The sequence below is a fragment of the Gymnoscopelus braueri genome (genome assembly GCF_963280865.1).
Source record: "Gymnoscopelus braueri genome assembly, chromosome: 10".
NCBI lineage: Eukaryota > Metazoa > Chordata > Actinopteri > Myctophiformes > Myctophidae > Gymnoscopelus > Gymnoscopelus braueri.
Genome location: NC_137611.1, coordinates 14,255,170 through 14,280,169, shown reverse-complemented (window position 1 = coordinate 14,280,169; position 25,000 = coordinate 14,255,170). Strand labels below are relative to the sequence as shown.

At 41.2% G+C, this 25,000-nt stretch overlaps 1 protein-coding gene across 1 annotated transcript in view; it reads left to right on the top strand.

The window, feature by feature from the left end:
• Nucleotides 1-25,000, top strand: part of LOC308094423 (collagen alpha-1(XI) chain-like) — a 131,312-nt gene that overhangs the window by 100,430 nt on the left and 5,882 nt on the right. Inside the window, exons 47-64 of the mRNA XM_080441068.1 lie at nucleotides 2,838-2,891; nucleotides 3,818-3,871; nucleotides 4,173-4,226; nucleotides 5,713-5,766; nucleotides 7,899-8,006; nucleotides 9,189-9,242; nucleotides 9,793-9,846; nucleotides 11,158-11,211; nucleotides 15,055-15,108; nucleotides 17,617-17,724; nucleotides 18,797-18,850; nucleotides 19,623-19,676; nucleotides 21,276-21,383; nucleotides 22,267-22,320; nucleotides 22,412-22,447; nucleotides 22,668-22,721; nucleotides 23,170-23,413; nucleotides 24,903-25,000. The exon at nucleotides 24,903-25,000 is cut by the window's right edge and continues 15 nt beyond it. Coding sequence (XP_080297194.1) covers nucleotides 2,838-2,891; nucleotides 3,818-3,871; nucleotides 4,173-4,226; nucleotides 5,713-5,766; nucleotides 7,899-8,006; nucleotides 9,189-9,242; nucleotides 9,793-9,846; nucleotides 11,158-11,211; nucleotides 15,055-15,108; nucleotides 17,617-17,724; nucleotides 18,797-18,850; nucleotides 19,623-19,676; nucleotides 21,276-21,383; nucleotides 22,267-22,320; nucleotides 22,412-22,447; nucleotides 22,668-22,721; nucleotides 23,170-23,413; nucleotides 24,903-25,000 — 1,350 coding nt within the window. The remainder of the gene's footprint in view (nucleotides 1-2,837; nucleotides 2,892-3,817; nucleotides 3,872-4,172; nucleotides 4,227-5,712; nucleotides 5,767-7,898; nucleotides 8,007-9,188; nucleotides 9,243-9,792; nucleotides 9,847-11,157; nucleotides 11,212-15,054; nucleotides 15,109-17,616; nucleotides 17,725-18,796; nucleotides 18,851-19,622; nucleotides 19,677-21,275; nucleotides 21,384-22,266; nucleotides 22,321-22,411; nucleotides 22,448-22,667; nucleotides 22,722-23,169; nucleotides 23,414-24,902) is intronic.

Here is a 25,000-nt window from a genome sequence, read left to right as displayed (position 1 = left end):
GTGGTCAATGAGGCCAGATAACATTGTTATTAAGTGCAATTGACTTTTAATTGGGCATAATGCACTCCGTCTCCAGTCTTTTAATTATGTTTGGTCGAACTGCCCTTCAATAGATGGCAGCGGCCTGTGCGAGCTCAGCTCTTCAATGCAATTATCTGTGGCATTAATGATTTTTGACCGAGCGCAGGAAGGAATAGCTCTGATTTGAAAGCCTTCCGACAGGTTGCACAGGGGTCTGTTTGCAGTGGTATGCATGGGAGTGGTGAATTCTTCAGATTAAGAGGTCAAAGTGTGGACACGGAGGAGGGTAAATATCAGATTTGATTGCAGCGGTGCGTCGTCGGGGCTCCAGGCTAGTGCGCGGAAGTGCCAAGGCATAAGCAAACATTTATCGATCCGCTCAGTTCTAATGCCTTTCATTTAAATGCCAGAGGAGAGGGCCCCTCAGAGGTGTGTGTGTGTGTGTGTGTGTGTGTGTGTGTGTGTGTGTGTGTGTGTGTGTGTGTGTGTGTGTGTGTGTGTGTGTGTGTGTGTGTGTGTGTGTGTGTGTGTGTGTGTGTGTGTGTGTGTGTGTGTGTGTGTGTGTGTGTGTGTGTGTTAGAAGCCTATGTTTCCTCAGACAGACATGATCTTTTCCTGTCTGTTCTCATGTTCCAACAAGATAACATGACATCAACGCCAGCCCACCGAGCCTGCCTTCATTATTCATATACATACTGTACATTGATTTGATGGTCAATTAATTTCTTCCCCTTCATACGGCCAACGCACTTTATTACGCGCCTGCCTCGCTCATTTTTTATATACAAATTAGCCCTCTCACCCATCCTAGACATATAGTAAATCAAGAAAATGGCAGAAATTGCTCATATATAACCACTGTGACTGATCTCCCTGTCGTTTTGGTTTCACACTAACTTATCATAACCGGTGTCTCACGCCCACCCATTGATTAAACTCGCCCCGTAGAGCACGAGTAACCCGACAAATAATAACCGCAATTACGCTGGTACACAATAAACCACAATAACGTGGGAGCTTTCTGATTGTATTTTGTATACATCACTTAATTTACAATCAGTCGTATTGGCGGCGATGTGTGCCAAAAATAGCAGATCTACAAGCTTAACCCTTTAAGACCGGGGGACGCATCTGTGTAACCACTTTATCCATATTTTATACTTTTGGCTATTAAAAAATAGCAGATATACAAGCTCATAGCGCGGCACCGAGTGCCGCGCTATGAGCTTGTAGATCTGCTATTTTTTTTTTAATCGTGTTTTTTTTTTGCAAATCTTTGAATATATATCTATAAAGCAATTCAAATCAAATCTTTGCTTCTGGGGGTCCCTGGATTTATTTTTTTTTAGATGGGGGTCCGCAGCCAAATACATATCGTTGTGGGGCTCCTTGACACTGACATTAATATTATAGCAACATAAGTGTTTCAGAAAACTGTTTTAAACTGATTTAGAAGACATTTGTAGAATCCCCAGAAGCAATAACATTTTAGCTAGAAATGCTCGCTTTAAATATATATATATTCAAAGATTTGCACAACATTTTTCACGATTTTTCAAAAATAGCAGATCTACAAGCTCATAGCGCGGCACTCGGTGCCGCGCTATGAGCTTGTATATCTGCTATTTTTGAATAGCCCAACAAAATCTAAAAATGACACACAGATGCGTTCTCAGGTCTTAAAGAGTTAACATCCCGTCGCATTGTTTGACCAGTGGTGAGCATGTAGATCTGCTACTCTTGTTGCGTGACACCTTCGTACTACAGACTAAAATCAGGCTTTGGTATTCTGGAAGAACACGAGTTGTATTCAAAACCCTATTTCAGCCACACACGACTGCATGCCCCCAAAAAGTGTGACGACCCACCCCCCCCCCCCCCCACCACCCTCTCCCCTCTGTGTTTCTCATCTTAACCGCTGACGTAGATGGATGGAGCCCCCACCTCTGTAATTTACATAGTCTGATTACACCTCGCCTCCACCTCCTCCCTTTTAACCCATTGAGACCTGGAACTGTCTCATTTTTAGATTTGAGCTAAAAAGCATTATTTTACACTTTATGCTATTCAAAAATAGCAGATATACAAGCTCATAGCGCGGCACAGAGTGCCGCGCTACGAGCTTGTAGATCTGCTATTTTTGAAAAATCGTGAAAATGTGTGCAAATCTTTCAATATATATATTTTTAAAGCGAACATTTTTAACTAAAATCTTTGCTTCTGGGGGGTCCCTGGAACAAAATATTTTGATGGGGGTCCGCGGCCAAATACATATAATTTTGGGGGTCCTTGACATGAAAAAGATTGAGCACCACTCATATAGAAACATACGTTTTTCAGAATACTGTTGAGATTTAGGAGACATGTAGAATCGGCTTCAGGTCTCAATGGGTTAACCGCTGACGTAGATGGATGGAGCCCCCACCTCTGTAATTTACATAGTCTGATTACACCTCGCCTCCACCTCCTCCCTTTTAATTACAATAGGTGTTCGTTTTGACTAATAGTGTGTTTACGCTGACAGGATCCCCCCCATCCCGCAGTAATGGATTCTGTCCTCCGTGATGCGTTCCATACTATAGCCCCCCCACCACCACCACCACCGGCACCCCACCCACAAACCCCTCCCTCCGCTCTGCAACTCATCTTCTCTCAGCACGCCGCGTCGTCAACGACGGCCGTTGTGGTGGAAGTGTTATTTATGGCACAGCGGGTTCACCTCTAATGTGCAGTTTGATGTGTTGCCTGAGATTACCACTTTCTGTTTGTTTGCCGAGCTCTAACGAGCTCTCTCTCTCTCTCTTTCTCTCTCTCAGGGTCTGCCCGGCCCACCAGGCGAGAAGGGAGAGAACGGTGACGTCGGCCCCATGGTGAGTATGGGAACGCAACCTGTTCAGGTGTCAACAGAAGTAGCTGCCTTCGTTATAGACATGAACCACTTAAAGACGGGGTGCCGTGATTTTCAGTGATTTTTTCCCCCCCTAAAACATAATCATCAGGTATTATGGTTATACTAGGAGGAAGATTTCTTTCAAAAAAGTGTACAGAAATTGTTAAAATTATGTTTTTATGTGGACACGCCTCCAGTTCATTAAGTATACCTGGTTCTCACCTTAGCACCTCCTCCACCACCTTAGCACCACCCACCTGTCCTAGTCCCTCCTCCTCCTCATGCCCACACCTGTTGTGTTATGATAATGAGGGGGAGGGTATGTTTTTACTACTAAAGCGCTGTTTCTCTATTGGCACGTTTGAACCTCAAGGTTTCAGCCTCCAGGTAGAAACTCAAAATAGTCAGAGAAGACATAAAATACCATAAAAACACCACCAGGGGGCTTAATGAAGTTCTATCAACCTCATAGACACATGAAAAACAAAAATAGCTGATCTATTTTAGCTATTTTTGAAACATTTTGAAAATTGTTGACAATTTCGATTTGTTGGGGGGAAACTCATCAGGGCCATATGCATATTTGGTGTTTTTGAACTCTACGGAGGAGCTATCGTTATTCAGATACATATTTTAGCTGGTATATACGTTAATCTTCAAAGTGACAGGAAATGTTTGGATTCAAACACCTCTTTGAATTTCTCACCCTGCAGTCTGTGGCTTCATAAAGCAGGTTGTACAAGGTTAAAATTAGATTATAATAATAAGCCAATTAAAACAGGAAAAGAATATCTAGGGAAAGAAATGTAATGCAGCCCGAAAAGTTTAATGTTTCAAAAACACACTCATACTTTTTATTCTAACAAAACCTGACTTTGACATTAAAACGGTCTCTTCATTGTACAGGGTCCTCCTGGTCCCCCAGGTCCCCGAGGCCCTCAGGGTTCCAGTGGAGCTGATGTAAGTGCTAATTTTGCTTTGATATTATGCAACAAAATCCACATTCCCGACTTTCCTTTCCTTCCCTTACACTGTACATTTAAACTTTAGTGTCATGTATGTTTTATGTGTATGATATAATATAAGCATATAATGTGCATCTACTGTACTATTATGTCCACATTTGTAATGGTAAAAGGTTTTCGTTACTACGCCACTGTTACAGATAACACGTTGAATATGACTTTTGTTTGGTACGACCACCTTGAGGTATTATTTATGCTTTGAATATCTGACTCGTTTGACTGGGTTTCATACACAGGGTGCACAAGGACCCCCAGGTGGTGTTGGTTCTCCGGGAGGCAACGGAGAGAAGGTAAGAACACTGTACTGTACATCATACATGACAAGTTAGATCAGAGCAGGAACACCGTGTTGGTTTCAGAATAGCGTGGAAAATGGACTGTCCCTAGTAGAACATGGACTGTCCCTAGTAGAACGTGGACTGTCCCTAGTAGAACGTGGACTGTCCCTAGTAGAACATGGACTGTCCCTAGTAAAACGTGGACTGTAGTTAATAGAACATGAATTGTTCCCAGTAGAACATGTGCAGGAAAAGCCCACCCTCTCAAAGGCATGGTCAGAGCACATTTAATAACTCACCGCATTGCAGGAGTCATCATCAAATATAAAGCTTTTTCACTTTTTATATTAGGTAACCACAAAAAAAAAACGTAGGGGAAGGTCTTCCAAACTGTCCCCAAAATAATGACAAGTAGGATGCTCCTTGAACGCAACAAAATGTGTATTAGTGCTGTTAGAGCAGTGCACAGAGTTCAAGTTAAGAAGCCAGGACCACAGTAGGTTGTCGACATACAGTACAAGCAGCATTGCCAGCACGTTTCATTGAACACAGAAAAGCCTCTAGCTGAACCACTTCATAGAACATGGCCATGCTGCCTCTGATCTAAGGCTACATACAGCATGTTCAGATTGGCTGCCCAAATCAGGTTTTTTTTTATGATTGCTGTCTGAACAGCAAACAAAGAAACAAACATGGAAACAGATTTTTGCTTATCAGGCTTGAACCACATTTGTAGGTGGTTTGAAATGTGATTCAAATCTGAATTCTAAAGCTGATCTAAAACTGTCCTTTATGTCATTCGCAACATGACACAAGGATTATTATTTTACCAAAAATAGCCGATCTGCAAGCTCGCAACGAGACACACCCACGTTCTGAGCCTGTAGATTGCCTACGATACCGTAGGCAATTCACTATTTTCACCAATAATGAAACAAATATAGGAAGAAATAGAGAACAATAGCCTCTGGGAAGAGACAAGAAATTACATTTGTTCTAGCACTTTGGGTACAGGGCAGACAAAGCTTGAAGGAATGTACAGGAACAAGTGTAATATATAATAAGTCCATCCAGACATAGAAGGTCATGGGTGCAGTGCCAGAGGAAAATGACCAAAATAAAGCTTAAATATAAGGAGGTAAAAGACGGTAAGAACAAAAGTGGGGCAGGACCAGAACATACATACACATACACAGTAGTAGTTCTACTATAAGAATTTAGACGGGTCATCATATCTAATTTCTTGCATGAATTTTCTTATTCATTGATAACTACTGTGTGTGTGTTTGTTTGTATTATGCTTATTATATCTAAATGTAATTGTTGAATTTGTTTATTGTTTCCATACAAATAATATTATATGGAAGGAAACAGCAGCTCTAAGAAGGAACATATTCCATGGTAGCACACCGTTCAGACAGAAGTATTGAACCAGGTTCTCTGATAACACACATTTGGGTGTGTGATAATAACTCATGCTCTCGCCGTGCATCCACAGGGAGAGAATGGAGAGTCTGGCAACCCTGGACCACCTGGCGAGCCCGGAACCGGAGTAAGTGTGCTATTAAACCATGATTTATACTTTGTTGTACGATAACTTGACTCTCACTTAAGCATTACAGTGGACTTATATTGCTTTGTAAGTAAGCGTTGCCTCTCGCTGTCTGAACAGCCCTTTGAAAACAACTCGGAAAAAGGAGACACTACAACTCTCGTACTTATAAACAAACTGCCTCGCAGAAAGCACACACACACACACACACACACACACACACACACACACACACACACACACACACACACACACACACACACACACACACACACACACACACACACACACACACACACACACACACACACACACACACACACACACACACACACACACACATGTCATTCATTCCAAGTCACGTTCGGCATTATCCCACCAGGGGCACTCATTTCCATGTGTGAATTATTCCTTTGTGCGTTATTGTGACTGTTTTACTAATCTGTCTTTTGAATATCGCTGAGTGCAGCTAATTAAGCTGTGTTTATTATTTGTCACGGGGGGTGTTCAACCCCTGGCTGTTTCAGCGTCTGTATGAAGGTGATGGGTAGCCTCATGCTAACAGCCTGGGGCCTTTTCTGCAAGATAATTAGCTCGTGCCGTGTTTGGACACTTCTAATGTGGACCTGTCGTTAGTCTAACCTACTGTACTGAGCTAGCCTCCAGCAGCAGTAGAGTCATAATGTTCTCTGGGCTGAATTCACAGTCAAACACGTTCCGTACAATAAAGTACAACATCTATATGCCTTAGCATACCATACATACCATAGTGCACTATTTTGTTTTGCATCATTCTGCAATGACTGATTTATACCTGGTCGTGTGTCGTGTCGTGTACATAGAATAGCCAGTCTACAAGCTCACAATGCATTGTGATGCGTGCTGTGCGTTGTGAGCTTGTACGTCAGCTATTTTTTGGCACGTGACTAAGAATAATCAGCAGACTTTAAGATGATGTTCCATGTCATATACTGCATCAGCCTGTTTCCACACTACATACTTGAAATCCATCATAACACCAGCTGGGTGCAATAGAATACCACGCCATCTCTGTGTTTCATCTATCATCTTTTGCTTCACGATTTGAATATTATGTACAAATTGCAATGTGTTGCATTTTCCATACAAGTCTGTTACTTTTCCCAAAACAGAAAACCAAGCTCTGATTCTGCCCAAACCGACAGCTGTGTCATTGATCTGCGGTCTAAGCAGTAGTGGATGGTGACAGGCAGCCAAGGCCATAGAAGTTCATGTTAGCGTGCTATAGTGCAGGGGACAGTAGTCCTCGCCCCTCCACAGTCCCCCTGCCTGAGTCCATTAAGGTCGTATTGACAGGGCTGGCTGCCACTGTGCATCTGTTTACAATGACACATAGACACGGTGTCCCACGGAAGTCTGCCGTCAGTAGGGAAAAGCAGCACCATGTGCAGCGATCGACCACAAAACATCGGCTCAGGAGTGGCCGGTTCGATCCCCTGCTCTGCTCCTGGCTTCGATCGAAGTGTCCTTGAGCAAGACGTTGAACCGCTAACTGCTCCCGATGAGGGGTTGTTGTTGCCATGCATGGCTGCCTCCACCGTCGGCATGTGAATGGATGAATGTACTGTAACACACATTGGAAAAGGCTTTGGTTAAAGGCACGATAGAAATGCAGACCGTTTTACAAAATAGTTCTTTGCCGTAATGGGCTGACTAATGATCTCTCTTAAGCACTTGGCTTGTGATTATACTCGCCTGCTGCTGTGAGGCATGGCCTCAGAGCACAGATGAGAATAAAAAAAATACAAGAGGAAACAACAAGCATCGCTAACAAGCTCCCTTGGTTACCACAAGAGTTGGCAATATCGCACAGTTAGCTATGATTTATGAGATGAACACAGTTGGAACACGCCTTAGAACCGATCGCATTGCTTGACTGGAACGTCTCGTATAACAATCTTTCTCCACTTCTGTCTGTAGAGCGTTGTACAGCTCAGCTTGTACGAGGACACAATTTCAGTTCGGTACAATTTGATGCGAGTGAGAGTCTCTCAAGACTCGAAAACACTTCTCGCTGGTGTCATATTTTAGTCACTTTTCTACACAATGCTGATGGTGAAGTTGATGGGTCTTGATGACTTTTTTTTCCTCAGGGCGGTAGAGGAGAGAACGGTGAGAAGGGAGAATCGGGACCGCCGGGAGCAGCCGGGCCCGCCGGAGCACGAGGACCAGGGGGAGATGACGGTCCCAAGGGTAACCCTGTATGTCAGCTAACCCCACATAACTCACGGCTTCCGCCAATACCAGTTTTTATTGCTTCATGTTATATACTGTACACACAGTGTTAAATGCCTCTTGTCACCATCTAGCCATTAGGGTGGTTACTGTGATGTTGTATTGGTTAAGACCTGGTTACTCTCCATTTAACCCATTAAGACCTGAGGCGATTCTTTAAAAAAAACTAAATCCTAACAGTTTTTTGAAAAAAAACGTAAAAAAAAAAATCACGATTTTTCTAAAATAGCAGATCTACAATCTCATAGCGCGGCACTCGGTGCCGCGCTATGAGCTTGTATATCTGCTATTTTTGAATAGCCAATTAAATCTAAAGTGACACAGATGCGTTCCAGGTCTCAATGGGTATATACTTTGTCATATTGTGAAACTATCTGATCTACTCTACAAGCTCTCAATGTGTCATGATGATGCAACGCATTGTCACCTCGTGGATCTGATATCTTTGCTTAATTATGTATATTTTTAAAACATTAAACATGAACATTTCATGTTTGCCTATAATGAGATACCCATGGTTAAATGTACTCATGTACTCTGCTGACTGATGCCTAATTTGCAGTTTTTGCGGCACAACCCATTCGACAACATTGTATTCTGTATGTGGGCCAGGGAAGTTTATGTGTATGGCACGTTTAAACAACAAGCTAATTCAAAGTGCTTCGCACAAACCTTTAAGCAACATTAAGACACCAGAGCATTAAGACAAAAATCAATACAGTTAAAAAATAAGAGGAACTTGGGGGGGAGAAATCACAGAAGAGAACAAAATTAGAGTGCAGAAGAAATAGTTAATATATCAATTTATTTATTTTTGTCAGTCGAAAGGGTCTCTCTCAGCTTGCCCGTTAACCCATTAAGACCGGGAACACATCTGTGTCATTTTAAGATGTCTTTGGCTATAAAAAAAATAGCAGATATACAAGCTCATAGCGCGGCACTCGGTGCCGCGCTATGAGCTTGTATATCTGCTATTTTTGAATAGCCAAAGTATAACATAATGGTGATAGCTCAAATCTAAAATGACACAGATTCCCGGGATTGAATGGGTTAACCGTCTCAATGAAACAAGCACACATGTACTGAATACTGTACCGTCATCAATACTATAACGCTGTGTCAATGATGGCCTCGCTTTGTGTCTGCAGGGCCCCGTCGGCTTCCCCGGAGACCCCGGACCCCCTGGTGAGGCCGGTGTCGGTGTAAGTGCTTTTTAATCGAACATGAATTCCGCCTGAATGTTTCCCCCGTTGAGTTTCCTAGAGAGGTTGAGGTTTATACACTACTGTGCCAGTACTATTATACTTCTAAATGGAAATTTGCATTGATCTGATTATGCATGCACAGTATCTATAATTGGACTGTAAAGTTAAGTCGTAATAATGAACAGATACACTGTAAAGACGTCTTCTTATATTCTGGTATTTGTACTTTTAGTTCGGTACAGCATAGCCGTGCCACGCAGTGTTTCTCAACTGTTGGGTCACGGCCCTTGCTGTGAGACATTCTCACAGGGTCCCGTAATAAGAACTGCGCGGATGGCAAAACTGCTCAAAGTGCTAACACACTGTTAAATCCTCAGTGTCAATTGAACTCCCAGAGTGTACTCGTTGAAAACCAAATTTGGTTTCGAACGTGTACACTCTCGGAGTTACAGACCCGTGAAGGATCCACGTTGTTCCCGATCTATCAATCATTTTGACTTGAGCGAGTCCAGAGGTGGAATAACGTACCCTCTGCATTTATCTTCAGGGCGTTGATGGACTACCAGGAGACAAAGGAGATGATGGAGACGCCGGAGCGCCTGTGAGTGTTCTGTCATTTTCACCCTCTGAGTACACGAGAAACTGTCGGCAAAACAAATGGAGAACGTCCCACATCACTTCTCTGAAGGCAGCGCCCGTTTTAAACCGGAGAACCTTGTTTAACCCCTGTCCCCGCCCACCTTCCCCCTTTTAACATCCTCCTAGACAGATTTATGTGATGTACGCTAGAGCTGTTGATTCAATTCAGGCACAATAATAATAAGCACGCGGGATCGATTCTCCAGATTGTGTCGAGGAAAAAGAAAGGCATGTTGACTCAGAGTGTATTCTTGTCAACGGGCGGGCCAGGGAGAGTGGCAGTATTATTATTATACAATACATAATGCATAAACACATCCCGCCTGTGATGAATCATTCTTGTATAGAAAAGGCTCGGAATAGGTTGAACGTTGAACTCCACCACGTCAGTTTGCTTTCTATTCAGTCTGTTACGGTACGGAGGAGGATTTTCTCCAACAACAACAACAGCAACAAAACAAAACGTGGGAATCCAACATGAGCTTCATAGTCTCAAAATCAATGACAAGCTAATGAAGCTATGAAGGATTTACCGTTAAAGCCTTAATCTGTAAGTTTTATGTCCTATACCCGGGATTTGAACCCGGGTCTCCTCTCATGAAAGACCAAATTTTTCCAATCTAAGAGGAAATCCCTGCTTGGCCATCAGAGAGGCTATTACCCTTATGAGCTTCAGGCAGTAGGTATCCTTCCCAACACCAGGATGTACTGTAAATGTCTCAGTGGAAGAGAAGGGAGACCATGCAGGTTTACTAGTTATATTGGATTAACATACTCTACCATACAGATTGGTTAAAATAATGTTTTATTCATTCAAATAAGTTCCAGACTGCAGCTTTAGAGTCTGATTACTTATGATCCTAGATTACTATTTCTATGTAATTGATGTATTACCTTGTGTTGTCATTGCTTACTATAAATCGCTCTGGATTAAGAGTGTCTGCTAAATACCTAAATTGTAAACTGTAATGTTATTTGTTTTTTTAGAATCAAGTGAATTGAACTGAGCACCTTAACACTGATTGTAGTATATTTTTAACGAAAATCAGGAGTTACTGAATGAAGATCAAAGATGAATATCAAAGTTTCATGTATTTGAAAATGTCTAAATGAATGCACTTACAGTATATAGTCTATAAAACCTACATATTGTTTTGACAATCTTGGACTTTACTTACTGACCATCATTTAAACAAGTATAGAACAAAGCTCTGTGTTGTCATTTTGTTGTCAGTTGGAAGTGAGTGTAATTGTTGTAACTGTTCTGCTGTAGGGTCCCGCTGGTCCATCCGGAGAGGCTGGAGTGCCTGGTCCTCCTGGCAAACGGGTGAGTAGAGTACATGTCCAAGGTGATGAATGGGGGGAAACTTGTGTTGATGTCATTGGAGACACTTTCCACTTTTATTTCCAGGAGGCTTTTTTTTTGGGTACCTCAAAGGCATTTCTGTCATAGTCTAGTTACCTGTTAGATATACTGTAGATAGATGGATAGATAGACAGACAGACAGACAGACAGACAGACAGACAGACAGACAGACAGACAGACAGACAGACAGACAGACAGACAGACAGACAGACAGAACTGGAGTAAACAATAGTATGGCTCTGTAGTAGAAATAAGACACAAAATACTAAATAAAAATATATGTAAAGTCTGGTCTGGCCATCTGAAATTGGATAATGCATTATGAGCTATTAACAGATATAAATATAAAGTAGAGACAAAGTATCAATGAACAAGCTGGGATGTACAGTCAACGTTACAGTGGATGCGATGAGGAATACACAATCTATCAAAGGTAAAATATTTATGCCATTTAGCCGTTTAAACTGTTACCGGTAGTGGTACATCATTTGATTTGTCTTGCTATAATCTGCACATGAATGAACACAAAAGATGCCAGATAAAAATGATTTCCTTTGACTGGCTATCTGTCCACACCGGGAAGGTCTCTGTAAATAGAGACGGCTCCCTAAAACAATATCGACCCGCTGTGAGTTTGACTGGCAGTGAGGTGGAATCAGAGATGAGTTACGAAAAGGTCAGGGAATTAAGTTGTCAGTTTCGTGGCTGGCAACAGAGGCCATTTTCTGCCACGTCGGACTTGAGACGAGATTATTTTTCATTTCGCCAACGAAGCGTTTTTTACGATCTTTCCCATTTACAGTCGTAATGTTTTATGGTTTGCAGTAAAGCGCAACGCCAGTGTGTTCTAATGAAAGGTTGGCACAACATGGACGAAGAACTCAGCGTCGTCTCAGCTCATTTGGCGCATATTAATATGTCTCATGCACAATAAAAGTTTACATTCTTATTGGTTCGGCCAAGAACTAAGTTACTGCATGTATCCTCTCCAACAGGTTAATGTAAAGTAATGTGCTGTAGATGCCAGATAGAATGGCATTCACGTCAGTGTGAATTAACAGTGATTCAGCAGCACTCTTCAGCAGACCTGTTGGGGACCGGGAATGCAGATTGCAGCTTAGAAATCAATAACTGAAACGAAGTTTATTGCCTTAATAAAAACAAAAATAGTGCAAAGTGTCAAAAGTCCTGGAAAGAAGGTGCTCTTTGGCATGGAGTTTATTAATTAAAGGCACAAAAGTCTTCTTTTGAAAAACTTTAAAAAGCCTTTACTTTACTGGTTCATCTTGGAAGCTTAAAAACACTTCCAGCTCAAGCGCATTTCAGGGTTCATTGGGAGCTTTTCACTATGAACTGCCAATTACCGCAACACAACACACGTTGTGAGCTCGTAGATATGCTATTTTCACTATTTAACTCTCTCAGTGCCACGCCCAGAGATATCCCGAGTTTTTCCCGAGTACCCTCCCTGCCAGCACGAGAAATCCCGAGTTTTTACTTTTGACTGTAGTCGCGCTATTCTGTTTATTTTTCATGATCACTTTCGCTTCCTGACTCCTTCAGACTCATTGGGTTCCGGTTTCATGACGCAGATTCCGTTTCCGGTTCTCATTTTTTTCCCGCGGTCATTTTCGGCCAGAATAGGGAAAGTCACGGTTTTTCACACGGTATAAAAAACGAACGGAGAGGTCCACGTCTACTCTCTTTGGTCTGGGTGACGATCAGTCATCGTAGTCGTGTATCACATCGTAATTTAGCCCGATCAACGATTGTCGAAAATGTCAACATCCGGTTATGACCGGATATGACGTGAGCGACGTTTGGGAGGGGGCGAGTGAGCCAGCGAGGTCATCAATGTGTCGATTTGTTGCTCTCTACTGGTAGAACTGTAATATGGGTTTAAAAACCCAATCAGATAATTTATTTGAATGAAAAATTACAAAATTAAAACATTAAAAAAAACTCAAATTGCTGGCACTGGGGGAGTACTTTATGAAAATACTCTTGGCAGTGAAAGAGTTAAAAAAAAAGTTCATTAATCGTAATCGAGGCAAAAGTTTGAAATAATCGTGTTATTGATTTGAAGTCACATCGCCCAGCCCTAGTTGGTAGATATCAATGAGATAATATACCCTCTGTAAAATGGCATCCAACTGTGATGCTTTCATTAATAGGCTAAACGCAGGAAGGAAGGAAGCAAATAAATGAATATCAAAACATGCCACTGTACAGTATTTGCATGTCTTTTCGGGTAGTTTTGTGGCATGAATACTAAAACACACGTTTGATCTTTTAATCATACATTTAAAGGGTTCTGTTTCGTAAGCATTATTCCCCAGGAGCACAATTTGTATTCCCAGCATCCAGCTCTCAGAGACTGCGGAGCAAATTAGACCACAGCTCTATGTCCATATTAATGGTCTTTAGATCACTGGACATTTTCTCCATCTAGGGCTGTGGTTATTCAATTCAATTCAATCTTTATTTCAGACCCAAGGGAGATCCATATCACGATAAAAACACAGTACAATTTTAAAAAAAAATACTACTGAAGAGTCATTTATACGCATGTACTGTTGTACGACGTGCCACACGCAAATATCCCGATCTACAACCTTACAATGACAGGCATTGTGAGCTTGTAGATCGGGCTATTTTCGGCACGCGACACTGGCACACAGTGAAGAATAAATCAGACTTCAGTCTCTTTGCTTGTTTTTCTACTTTAAATTGACTCCCAAACTGGTGATTTACTGATGCCTGGCGGATGCTTAGACACATAACACAGACACACACACACACGTCTATATTAATGGACTTTAGATCATGGGACAATAACCGTGGTTATTTCTGCTAAAGGGTCATCTATACTTTTTCTGACGCACACTGAAAATAGCCCACGCGTCGTGTCAACAAAGTGTATAAATCAGGCTTTAGTCCCTTCAAATTGACTTCCAAACTGGTGACTACTGATGCGTGTCATATGCTTAGACATAACACGGACAGGCTCAAAACAACCTACACACACACGCACACACTCACACACATACGCACACACACACACACAAACACGCACGCACGCACGCACAAACACACACACACAAACAAACACTCACACACACACACACACACACACACACACACACACTCACACACTCACACTCACACTCACACTCACACTCACACTCACGCGCATGCACACACGCACGTCAGTGCCCATAACCTAAATCGAAGACCTCTCTCTCTTTTGTTAGATGCATTAGCTCATGTGTTTCTAATGCCAATTGGGGCATTCAGAACCATAGAAGGCTTTTACCAGAGGCTGTTTCTGGTCAAAGTAAATAAATAAATAAATAAATATACAAACAAGCACACTGACATGTCTCTAGCTATGGCTCAGTGAGTTTGGCATGTAGAGCACTTTTAAAAATGCTGGTTGTTGTCTCTCCCCTTGTTGTGACCCCCCCCTCACCCCCCCTTACTTTCTACTGCTGTTCAAGAATACTCAGCTATTATGTGTTATGCATTATGCATGCACAGCAATTATTATGCACACATGCAATTACTGCTTGTCAGCTAAATTTGCCGTATTTGTTTTCTCATACACCATGAACTTCAAATGGCATTTGCACATTATCATTTAGTCATTTTCAAGATATATCTTCTCATATCTTATATATACGACACATACGATTGGTCCGCCACGCGACCCACAATTGGGTCCCGACCCACCGCTTGGGAAACTGTGTGTTATATAGAGTGTCATAGTTGACATTTGATGACGGTTGTCCTTGTCTTTCTCAGGGCCCCGTTGGACAAGCAGGTCAGGAGGGAAGACAAGGGGAAAAGGGATCCAAGGTAAGTTTGCCGACTAGAAGTTGAAAATGTGTCATTTCTTTTGCTGAGTAACTCGTCGTTCAGAGCTGAAGTGCCAGAGCAGTGTGTTGTGTCGCTACAGAAGGAGATGATCCAGGAATGCTAGAATTGACTGTTTAATCCATTAAGACCCGGGAACGCATCTGTGTCATTTTAAGATTTCTTTGGGCATTTTCTTTAGAAAAATCGTGAAAGTCTTAGTTTTTTTTAAGCGATTTTTTTAAACTCAAATCTTTGCTTCTGGGGATTCTACAAATGTCTTCTAAATCCTAACAGTTAAACAAAAAGAAAACATATGTTGCTATAATATCAGTGGTTCTCAAACTTTTTTCATGTAAAAAAAACGATGTATTTGTCCGCAGACTTCCCCATCTCAAAATATTTTGTTCCACAGACCCCCAGAAGCAAAGATTTGTATATGTATATGTATATGTGTATTTGTATATATTCAAAGATTTGCACACATTTTTACGATTTACATTCACGATTCAATCACGAAATAGCAGATCTATAAGCTCATAAAGCTTGTGTATCTGCTATTCTTGAATAGCCAAAGAAATCTATAAAAATGACACAGATGCGTTCCCGGACTTATTGGATTAACCTGTCACACATCTAAGATGGGAGGCGTCTACTTGACACATGCAGTGACATACAGTATAGTTCCCACATCCGCCCACACATTTCCCTTCACCAATTCTGTGTACTGAATACAAAATCCCCCCCATGGAAAACAGAGAGGTTGCTTTTGGAACATCGGAGGGGATTAGTCGAATAATTATGCAGCCTACCAACATTTCCACATAGCATCCAAATTAGTTTGGAAATACAAGCCTTGATCAAACTTTTCTCCAACTTAGTAAAATAAAAATTCTAGCGAAAAAAGACGATGTGCTCACAAAAACTGACAGGCCTCTGGCACAACCCCTTCCTTTATGTTGTTGTTGCTCGCGTCTCTTCACACCCACACACACACACACACACGCACCCGCACACGCGCGCGCACGTACACACACACACACACAACCCCCCACACACACACACTGCACACAGCGACTCTTAACATTCTTTGTCACATTGAGGTGTAGGATTAGGGGATGGAGACAAGCCAATTTCTGTGGTTTATCCCAAAGTGTCAAATCCAAGCCTAATTGGTTGTCAGAACAATTTAATCCCCCTCATCCCGTCACTCTGGCTGATGTGACGGGATCTCTCTAACCACTCAATACACCCGATCCTGTTGCCCTGCGTTGGATGATAGATAAGAAAACCTGGCAGGAATTCACCAGCTAGCCTCAAATACCTCCTCAAATGCACGCGTCTAAAAGCAAACAGAATTAACCGAATGCGACTACCAGACGATGAACCTCCTTAACCCATTAAAACCGGGAAAGCATCTGTGTCATTTTAGATTTTAGCTATAATATATAGCACATTAGTTGGCTATTCAAAAATAGCAGATCTACAAGCTCATAGCGCGGCACAAAGTGACGCGCTATGAGCTTGTAGATCTGCTGTTTTTGAAAGAATCTTGAAAATGTGTGCAAATATATAAAATAATATATATATATTTTATGAAGCAAACATTTTTTAACTCAAATCTTTGCTTCTGGGGGTCCCTGGCACAAAATATTTTGACATGGGGTCGGCGGCCAAATACATATCATTTTGGGGGTCCTTGACATGAAAAAGTGTGAGCACCACTGATATAGAAACATAATTTTTTTTCAACTGTTAGGATTTAGAAGACATATCTGTAGAAGACACAGAATCGGCCTCAGGTTTTAACGGGTTAACCACCAGCAGGGGTTCTCAATCACTTTCATGTCAAAGACCCCTACATTGTTATGCATGTGACCACGGACCCTGCAAGTACGTTGTGCTCAGGGACACATTTCTCAATGAGTTTAGCAATCCCAAAAACATACAACTAGATTTTCATAATATGAAACCAAAAGAAGTATTCACATACAGTGTTGGAAAGTAACTAAAGTAATGTAACTTAAAGTAATATTATTACTTTTTTCCAGTAACTAGTAAAGTAACTAATTACTTTTGGCAGGGAGTAATAAGTAAAGTAACTATATTACTTTTTTAAACAAGTAATATGTAATAAGTAATCTATTACTATGTTTTAGTAACTTTTCCAACACAGTGTTGGAAAGTAATTATTTAGTAACTTTTCCAACACAGTGTTGGAAAGTAACTATAAAGTAATATGTAACTTAAAGTAATATATTACTTTTTTCCAGTAACTAGTAAAGTAACTAATTACTTTTGGCAGGGAGTAATAAGTAAAGTAACTATATTACTTTTTTAAACAAGTAATATGTAATAAGTAATATATTACTGTGTTTTAGTAACTTTTCCAACACTGTTCACATATTAGAAAGATAGCTGATAAAGCTTGTAGATCTGCTATTTTCACCTATTTTTGCAGAAATGTTGGGCCTCACGTGGTTCATGACTCATATGGTTGTCATTCTATAGGGAGATGGTGGAGTTGAGGGCCCCGTCGGTAAGACCGGACCCGTTGGACTTCAGGGGCCTCCTGGCAAGGCCGGTGCAGATGGTCTACGCGGTATCCCGGGCCCAGTGGTGAGTACAAATTCGCCTGCAGTGTTGATTTTGACAGCAAATTTTGATTTAGTTTTAGTCATATTTTAGTCACCTGAAATGTTTTTGTTTTAGTCTAGTTTTAGTCGACTAAATATCATAAGATTATAGTCGACTACATCTACATTTGATTTACGGCGGCCATAGCTGAGTGGTTAGTGAGCCCGCCTAGGGAACCAGCTGGCCCCTGGTTGCCCCAGGTTCGATTCCAGGCTATCCCAGCATATGTGCCGATGATATGAAATTTGTCCCCGAGCAAGACTCTTAACCCCAATTGCTCACAGGTTCTCATTGGAAACAAGACCGCAAGGACTTTCATGAACGACCTGTTAAAAGGAATTATCCTTATCCTTAGTCGACTAACATGTATTTTGTCGGTGCCTTGATGGCGTCGTAATGGCTGATTTTACGCTTGGTTGCATGCTGAAAATAGCCGATCTACAAGCTCACAACGCGTCGCGCTGCGACGCGTTGTGAGCTTGCAGATCTGCTATTTTCAGAGTGCAACCAAGCATAAAATGACTTGTCTTTTAGTTCTACTGGATCTCTTCTCCACTAGTCCCTCCCTAACATTTTAGTCTAATTTTTATTTGTTGACGAAATTGACAATATATTTAGTCTTAGTTTTAGTCATCGTAGCTTAGTTTTTATTTTGTTTTTATTTAGTTTTCGCCAGTGAAAAGGGGTAGTCGACGAACATTTTTAGTCATAGTTTTAGTCGACGAAATCAACACTACTGCTGAAAATAATATAAAAAAATTATTATGGTATGCAAAAGAACCTTAACTGCGGATTTATTAAATTTTCATGATATACAGTATATATGAATTAATGCATAGCGGCAGTAAGCTGCTGTGGTAGTCTCTTCTATGCTACTATTTTGAGATAATAAAAGATAACCTAAAGTTCATCGTCAGTATGACTAAAGTAAAGTGTCATCCTGTCTGAACAAACTTGGGTCTTTTTTTTGTCAACAGAAAGCCTGACAGTAAGTTAATGTAAACTATCCTTAGAGACTACATCCTGTTTTAAGTCTTAATCTGTATGTCCTCAGGGTGAACAAGGACTGAACGGTGCCTCTGGTCAAGACGGTCCCCCTGGACCCATAGTAAGACTTTTTTACATAACTATCTTTACATTTTGCTGACACTGCGTTGACACTCTTAGCCAGAGCTCTTTTCACCAGTAGATCACCATAGATGATTCACTAACATTACAAGCAGTGGTGGAAAGTAACTAAGTACATGTACTTAATAACAATTTTGAGTTACTTTTTACTTTACTAGAGTATTTCCAATTTGCAATACTTTTACTTCTACTCCACTACATCTCAGAGGCAAATATTGTACTTTTACTCCACTACAATTATTTGAAAATTGAAGTTACTAGTTCCGTTGCAGATATAAATTACTATATTATAAAAAATACTTTAACCTCTTTAGCCCTATTTTATACATAGGCTATTTGAAAATAGCCGATCTACAAGCTCACAACGCGTCGCATCGCGACGTGTTGTGAGCTTGTAGATCTGCTATTTTCAAACATTAGTACTTTTACTCAAGTAGCATTTTGAACACAGGCCTTTTACGTTGTGGTATTTTTATATTGTGGTATTGTTACTTTTACTTAAGTAAAATATCTGAGTACTTCTTCCACCACAAGTAAACACTAACTCAGGGTTATTTGAATGATGAAATCCACATATTAGAAATATGTTAGTCAGTGATTAAGACATCTCTGTTGGTTTCGGTTATGCTTAAAATGTTCTCGAAGTTGCGAAACAAAAGTGAATGGAAAACATCCACTATATGACAATTTCAACTAATGTCACTTATACATGTACTGTATGCATGATAAACACCTGCGTTTTGCTCCCATAGGGACCTTCTGGACTGCCTGGTATGAAAGGAGACTCGGGTCACAAGGGAGAGAAGGTAAAGCATTATTATGATAACATATCGTCATATTTCTCCTAATGCACCTTAAAGCCATACTTGGAAAGTCCAAAAATAACGATTTTTAGCAACCTCTGCTGGTCACTGCCGTCATTGCAGGTCTTTAGTGGATGCCTGCATTACCCAGAATTCCTTTGTTTTCACCGGAAGGCGGAAGCGTTTCAAAAAGCGTTATTTTTGTTGTTTTATACTGTGGATCGTTTCTCTTAGCCAGTGGAGCTTTAGTTACCGTGAGCTGTGTTTTCTTTTGCTGCTGTTTTTCCATCTTCAAATCCTATAATGCCATAAGAACAGCGTGAAATTCCTTTTTGTTACTATAGCGCGGTAGTTCCGGGACAAACAGGAAACCGGTGCATTTTCGTTTCCGTTTTCCGGCCGGATGACGTCATTTTCGCGGGAAAGACGCCCCTGTCCACTTTCAATAGAAAATATGTTTATTAAAGGCTTTCGGGGGTGAAATTCATGGAATGGGTGTTGTGAAACATTTGCCACTCACAAAAGATATACACTTTAACTTTTGTTTTTTTTAAAAAGTTACCTAGTATAACTTTAACCACAAACATTTCAAAAGAACTGTGAAAGTATTTACCCAAAGCTTTGGTTTGCTTAAAATCTGCACGCACGCAAACATCTACTGTCTTACTGTGCCACTTGGTTAATAAAGTTTAATGTGAGTTTTATGGCCTTTTCATGGCAAGATTTAACGCAACGGATGAATATGTATAAGTCTCTATAATATCATCTTTGTTATGGTCATTGGTCTAATGCCAGCCCTGCAGTAGTCAAATGGGGCGCAGGAACAGATGGCCATAACTCCACTACAGCAGCAGGTGCCGAGGCAGACGGCCATTGTTAAATATGACAACCACTATAAACTCACTAATTTCTTTACAGGGAAGGACCAAGACAATATTTTGGCCCCCGTGGTCTTCTTATAAACTTAACGGTGGCTTTAGTGAATTAGTTTCACTTTGACTTAGGATGCTCATTTTCTAAACGGATCATATGATGGTTATGAACGAACGGCATGAATGAAAAATAGTTTCACAGTTCATGAACGTGATTTATAGGACATCTATTGAAATACAAAGACAGTATTTTGGCCCCCGCGGCCAAACATTGTATTTCAACCTTGCAGGTGGTTTTATTCACTTTTTAGTGTATAAACACACCCAGACGTTGGGTTTTGAATGAACACCTGAGCCTAACCCAAACAGTTTGAGTTTGAGTTTTAGTACACTGAATGAGGAAGCTTCTCTTCTAAACAGAAATGTTCATGAATGTACACAAATAGTTATTTTATTAACATGATTGTATGCAGGATATAGTCATAAACATGCTCTTTGTTGTAGCACATTGAGTTTGAATGAAGTCGTTCATTATCTAAATGTTTATGTTGGTTATGAAAGTGTCATTCTTCTAAATTGTGACTTTTTTAAAGCATGACTCTTCCTAAACAGGACTGCATTGCATACTGTAAGTTTGCACTCTAATTTCCCCATCTTCTCTTCTCTTCTCTTCTCTTCTCTTCTCTTCTCTTCTCTTCTCTTCTCTTCTCCCCTTCCTTTACTAATCCAGGGTCATCCAGGTCTGATTGGTCTGATCGGACCCCCTGGAGAGTCCGGTGAAAAGGGAGACAGGGGCTTGCCTGGACTTCAAGGTACCGGTGGTGGCAAGGGTGAAGCCGTAAGTAAAACCTTTCCTCTTTTACAATAAGGCTTGTGGTTGTCAACAGGCATATGTGAGCGTATTGACTTCATAAAATGTACTGTCCTGCAGTACAAGGGGTTAAAGGGTTAGCTTCAGGGTCCATACCTACATGGGATTGTCAAGGAAACTGAATTATGTCATCTCGAGTTTGGCTATTTGATCAAAACAACGTCATACTGTTAGCTTTCCACCGGCAGCTGCTTGTGCTGGAAATATAGGCGGTCATTCAACTGTACGCCACTTTGGACGAGACCTCGTTCAACTGATATATACAGTAGACGTCCATTAGATCATTTTTTTCTTAGAATGAACGTGATTTATACCGCAGCATCGGCATAAGATGAAAACAACACAGTATAAAGTATATGAAGCCACAGTACACAACCCGATACACATGCTGTAGAAAGTCACTAGGCAGTCATAACATAACATAGAGTATAAAGGTATTGTACGTGCACAGTCCCAGCAGTCTTTGACATCTATAGATCTTTTAAATCAGTGTTCTTTTGCTCGAGACCCAAAAGAGAAATTTGATGTCTCCCTGGGACTCAAACTAGTGAAAATAGCTGATGTACAAGTTCACAATGTGTCACGATGCGCCGCACTGTGAGCTCGTAGATCAGCTATTTTCATAACTCTTTAAAAGTCATTTTTTTTGTATTTATTTAATTTCTTTGATTTTTTTGAAAAATTCTGAAATTCTCTGGGAAAATGCTTGAACTTCCTTTTTAATTTCTGAACATGTTAGATCTTTTTTCTTCGTTTTTGAAAATGTTTTGAAATAATAATGACATTTTTGTTTTATGATTTAGATCTTATAGTATCTACTGTCTTGACTGATGTCCTCTGTTCTTTTTAGGGTATTCATGGTTTTGGAGGACCACTCGGACCCCCTGGACCTCCTGGTATTCCTGTGAGTTGCTCTTCCTGTCAGCTATGCACTTTTACACTCAGTCACACATCAGGACCGTTATTAATCTCGTTCTGTGTCTCCTTCCCTTCAGGGTCCTTCAGGACAGAAGGGATCCAAGGGAAATTCTGTAAGTGACTTCTCGTTGTCATTGACATAACACCAAGCCTTCATTTCCAACACAGCATAGGAAGTTGAAGTTCATTGTACATGTATACCTTTTTTTGTTGTAATTTTAATTCTGCTTCATCAACATTTTTTGTAAGAGTGTGTTTAAAAGAATCCAATCTCACTGCTCTACCGCTTTGTGCTCCACTGGCCTCGAACCTGTGTCCTTTTTCTTCCTACAGGGTTCCGCAGGTCAGAAGGGAGACACTGGACTGATCGGACCTCCTGGAGCACCCGTAAGTTTATTTTACTTTGGTACGGATAAGCATGCAAGTGATCGTCCTAATGGGGGGCTGGCCATAGCTGAGTGGGTAGAGAGGCCGTCTGTTAATCAGAAGGTCACGTGTTCGCCCCCCCAGTTTGCCCCCTAACTGCTCCCCAGGCACTGTATTAACCCATTCAATCTGTGTCATTTTAGATTTGAGCTATAACCATTATTTTATACTTTGGCTATTACAAAATTGCAGATCTACAAGCTCATAGTGTGGCACCGAGTGCCGCTTGTATATCTGCTATTTTTGAATAGCCAAAGAAATCTTGAAATTACACAGATGTGTTCCCTGTCTTAATGGGAAACTCCTCATTGTTAGGATGCAGAGGCCAAATTCTGGCTTCAAGTTCAAATGTACAGTGACAACAAATACCCCCAAATCAACTAATAACCTACCAACCTTCGTGTCACAGGGTCCCCCCGGTGACATCATCCAGTCGCTGCCCATCCAGGGCGCCAGGAAGACCAGGCGCCAGGCGGACATGCAGGGCGACGAGTCGCTGAACGACTACGGCACGGAGGGCATGGAGGACGTGTTCGGATCCCTCAACAACCTCAAGCAGGACATCGAGCGCATGAAGTTCCCCATGGGCACCCAGGACAACCCCGCCAGGACCTGCAACGACCTGCACCTCAGCCAGCCCGACTTCCCTGATGGTATTTTAAGATAGTCATCCTCGACCTTTTTTCATTACATTTTAAGGACCCCCCAGGTTGATCGAAATTAGGCTCATTGTGAGCTTGTAGATCAGCTATTTTCAAAATGTTTGCCTCTTTCTTATTATTATTTGACAATTTGGCCAATGTTTGACTAGTATAGTTTGTTGATTACTTATGTACATTACATTGTTTTATGCAATAATGGTATTTTTTCATTTAATTTCCTTTTTTTTTAGGCATTAAAAAGGTCATAAAAGTCCCTAAATTGTCACTTTACTGTCATCCTAGAACCCACACAAAGACCGCTCCACATTGAGAACCAGTGCTTAAAGACACAGTTCCACAGAGGAATGACGGCATACTGCTATGACAGGCACACATGAAACTGCTTTCCGCCACTAGTGATATACGTTAGTATATCACTAGTGGCGGAAAGCAGTTTCATGTGTGCCTGTCATACTGTATCATAAATAATTGCTCATTTATAGTCTGTTGCCAGTGACAACATACAAATATACTGACATGATTAATATCCTTGATCCATGATTTTTATTTTGCATTTTTGTTGCATTACTCTTTGCTCTACATGTGTATCCCCATGGCTTAAGCTCCTTACACACCGGGGGCGATTTTGAAAAAGCGTCTTTTAATTATTCGGAACGATTTTGAAAAAGCGTCTTTTAATTATTCGGAACGAGTCCGAATTTTGCGTATATTCGCATAATCGCCGGTGTGTAATGACCTTTAATATCATAATCTTGATAATTGGCTGCATCTTAGTTTTGACTTAGTGTTGACATTTACCAATGTTAGAATGTTGTTGATTGATTGATTGATTGGTTGGTTGGTTGGTTGGTTGGTTGGTTGGTTGGTCCATCGATCGTTCAATTGATTGATTGACATACAGCAGCGTCTTCTAGTTTGACGGAGGTAAACTGACACATGGTTTCTGAGTAGTGTACGAGTACAGTGTTCCGAGTTCCCATGCAGGCACTAACCAAATCTGTCAGCACTGACATTTCCAAGTATTGGGAGCCTAAACTCAAAACTATGGATGTGATGTTCCCGATACGGGTGTGCCTGCAATATTCCACTGACATCTTAGTGACTAATGACAGCCATATCTTACCGGCAAACAGATATTACGGTACATCCCTCTTCCCCTTTATTTGGAAAACCAATAAGGTGTCCGGGCCGATAATAAAACGGTGATATAAAAATGCAATAAAAGTCAGCGTTATTGTAGTGGGTTGTCCCTTCCTCTGGTCCAACTTTTTGCCCGTTAGCACCAGCTGTAACGGCTGCTGTGTGTCAAACCTCCAGCCCCATCATTTGCGCTGCCGATAAACATTAACGTTAGCGCCATCAAACCAGGGGGCCAGTGGGAGCTTATGTGGTCCACGGCGCATGATGTAAAAAGCTCTTCTCAGAGCTTCGGCAGCATAGATAAAAATGCTCTCTTTAATCACTCCCTTGTATCTCTCAGGTGAATTTTGGATTGATCCCAACCAGGGCTGCATAGGAGATGCCATCAAAGTCTTCTGTAACTTCACAGCCGGAGGAGAGACTTGCATCTACCCGGAT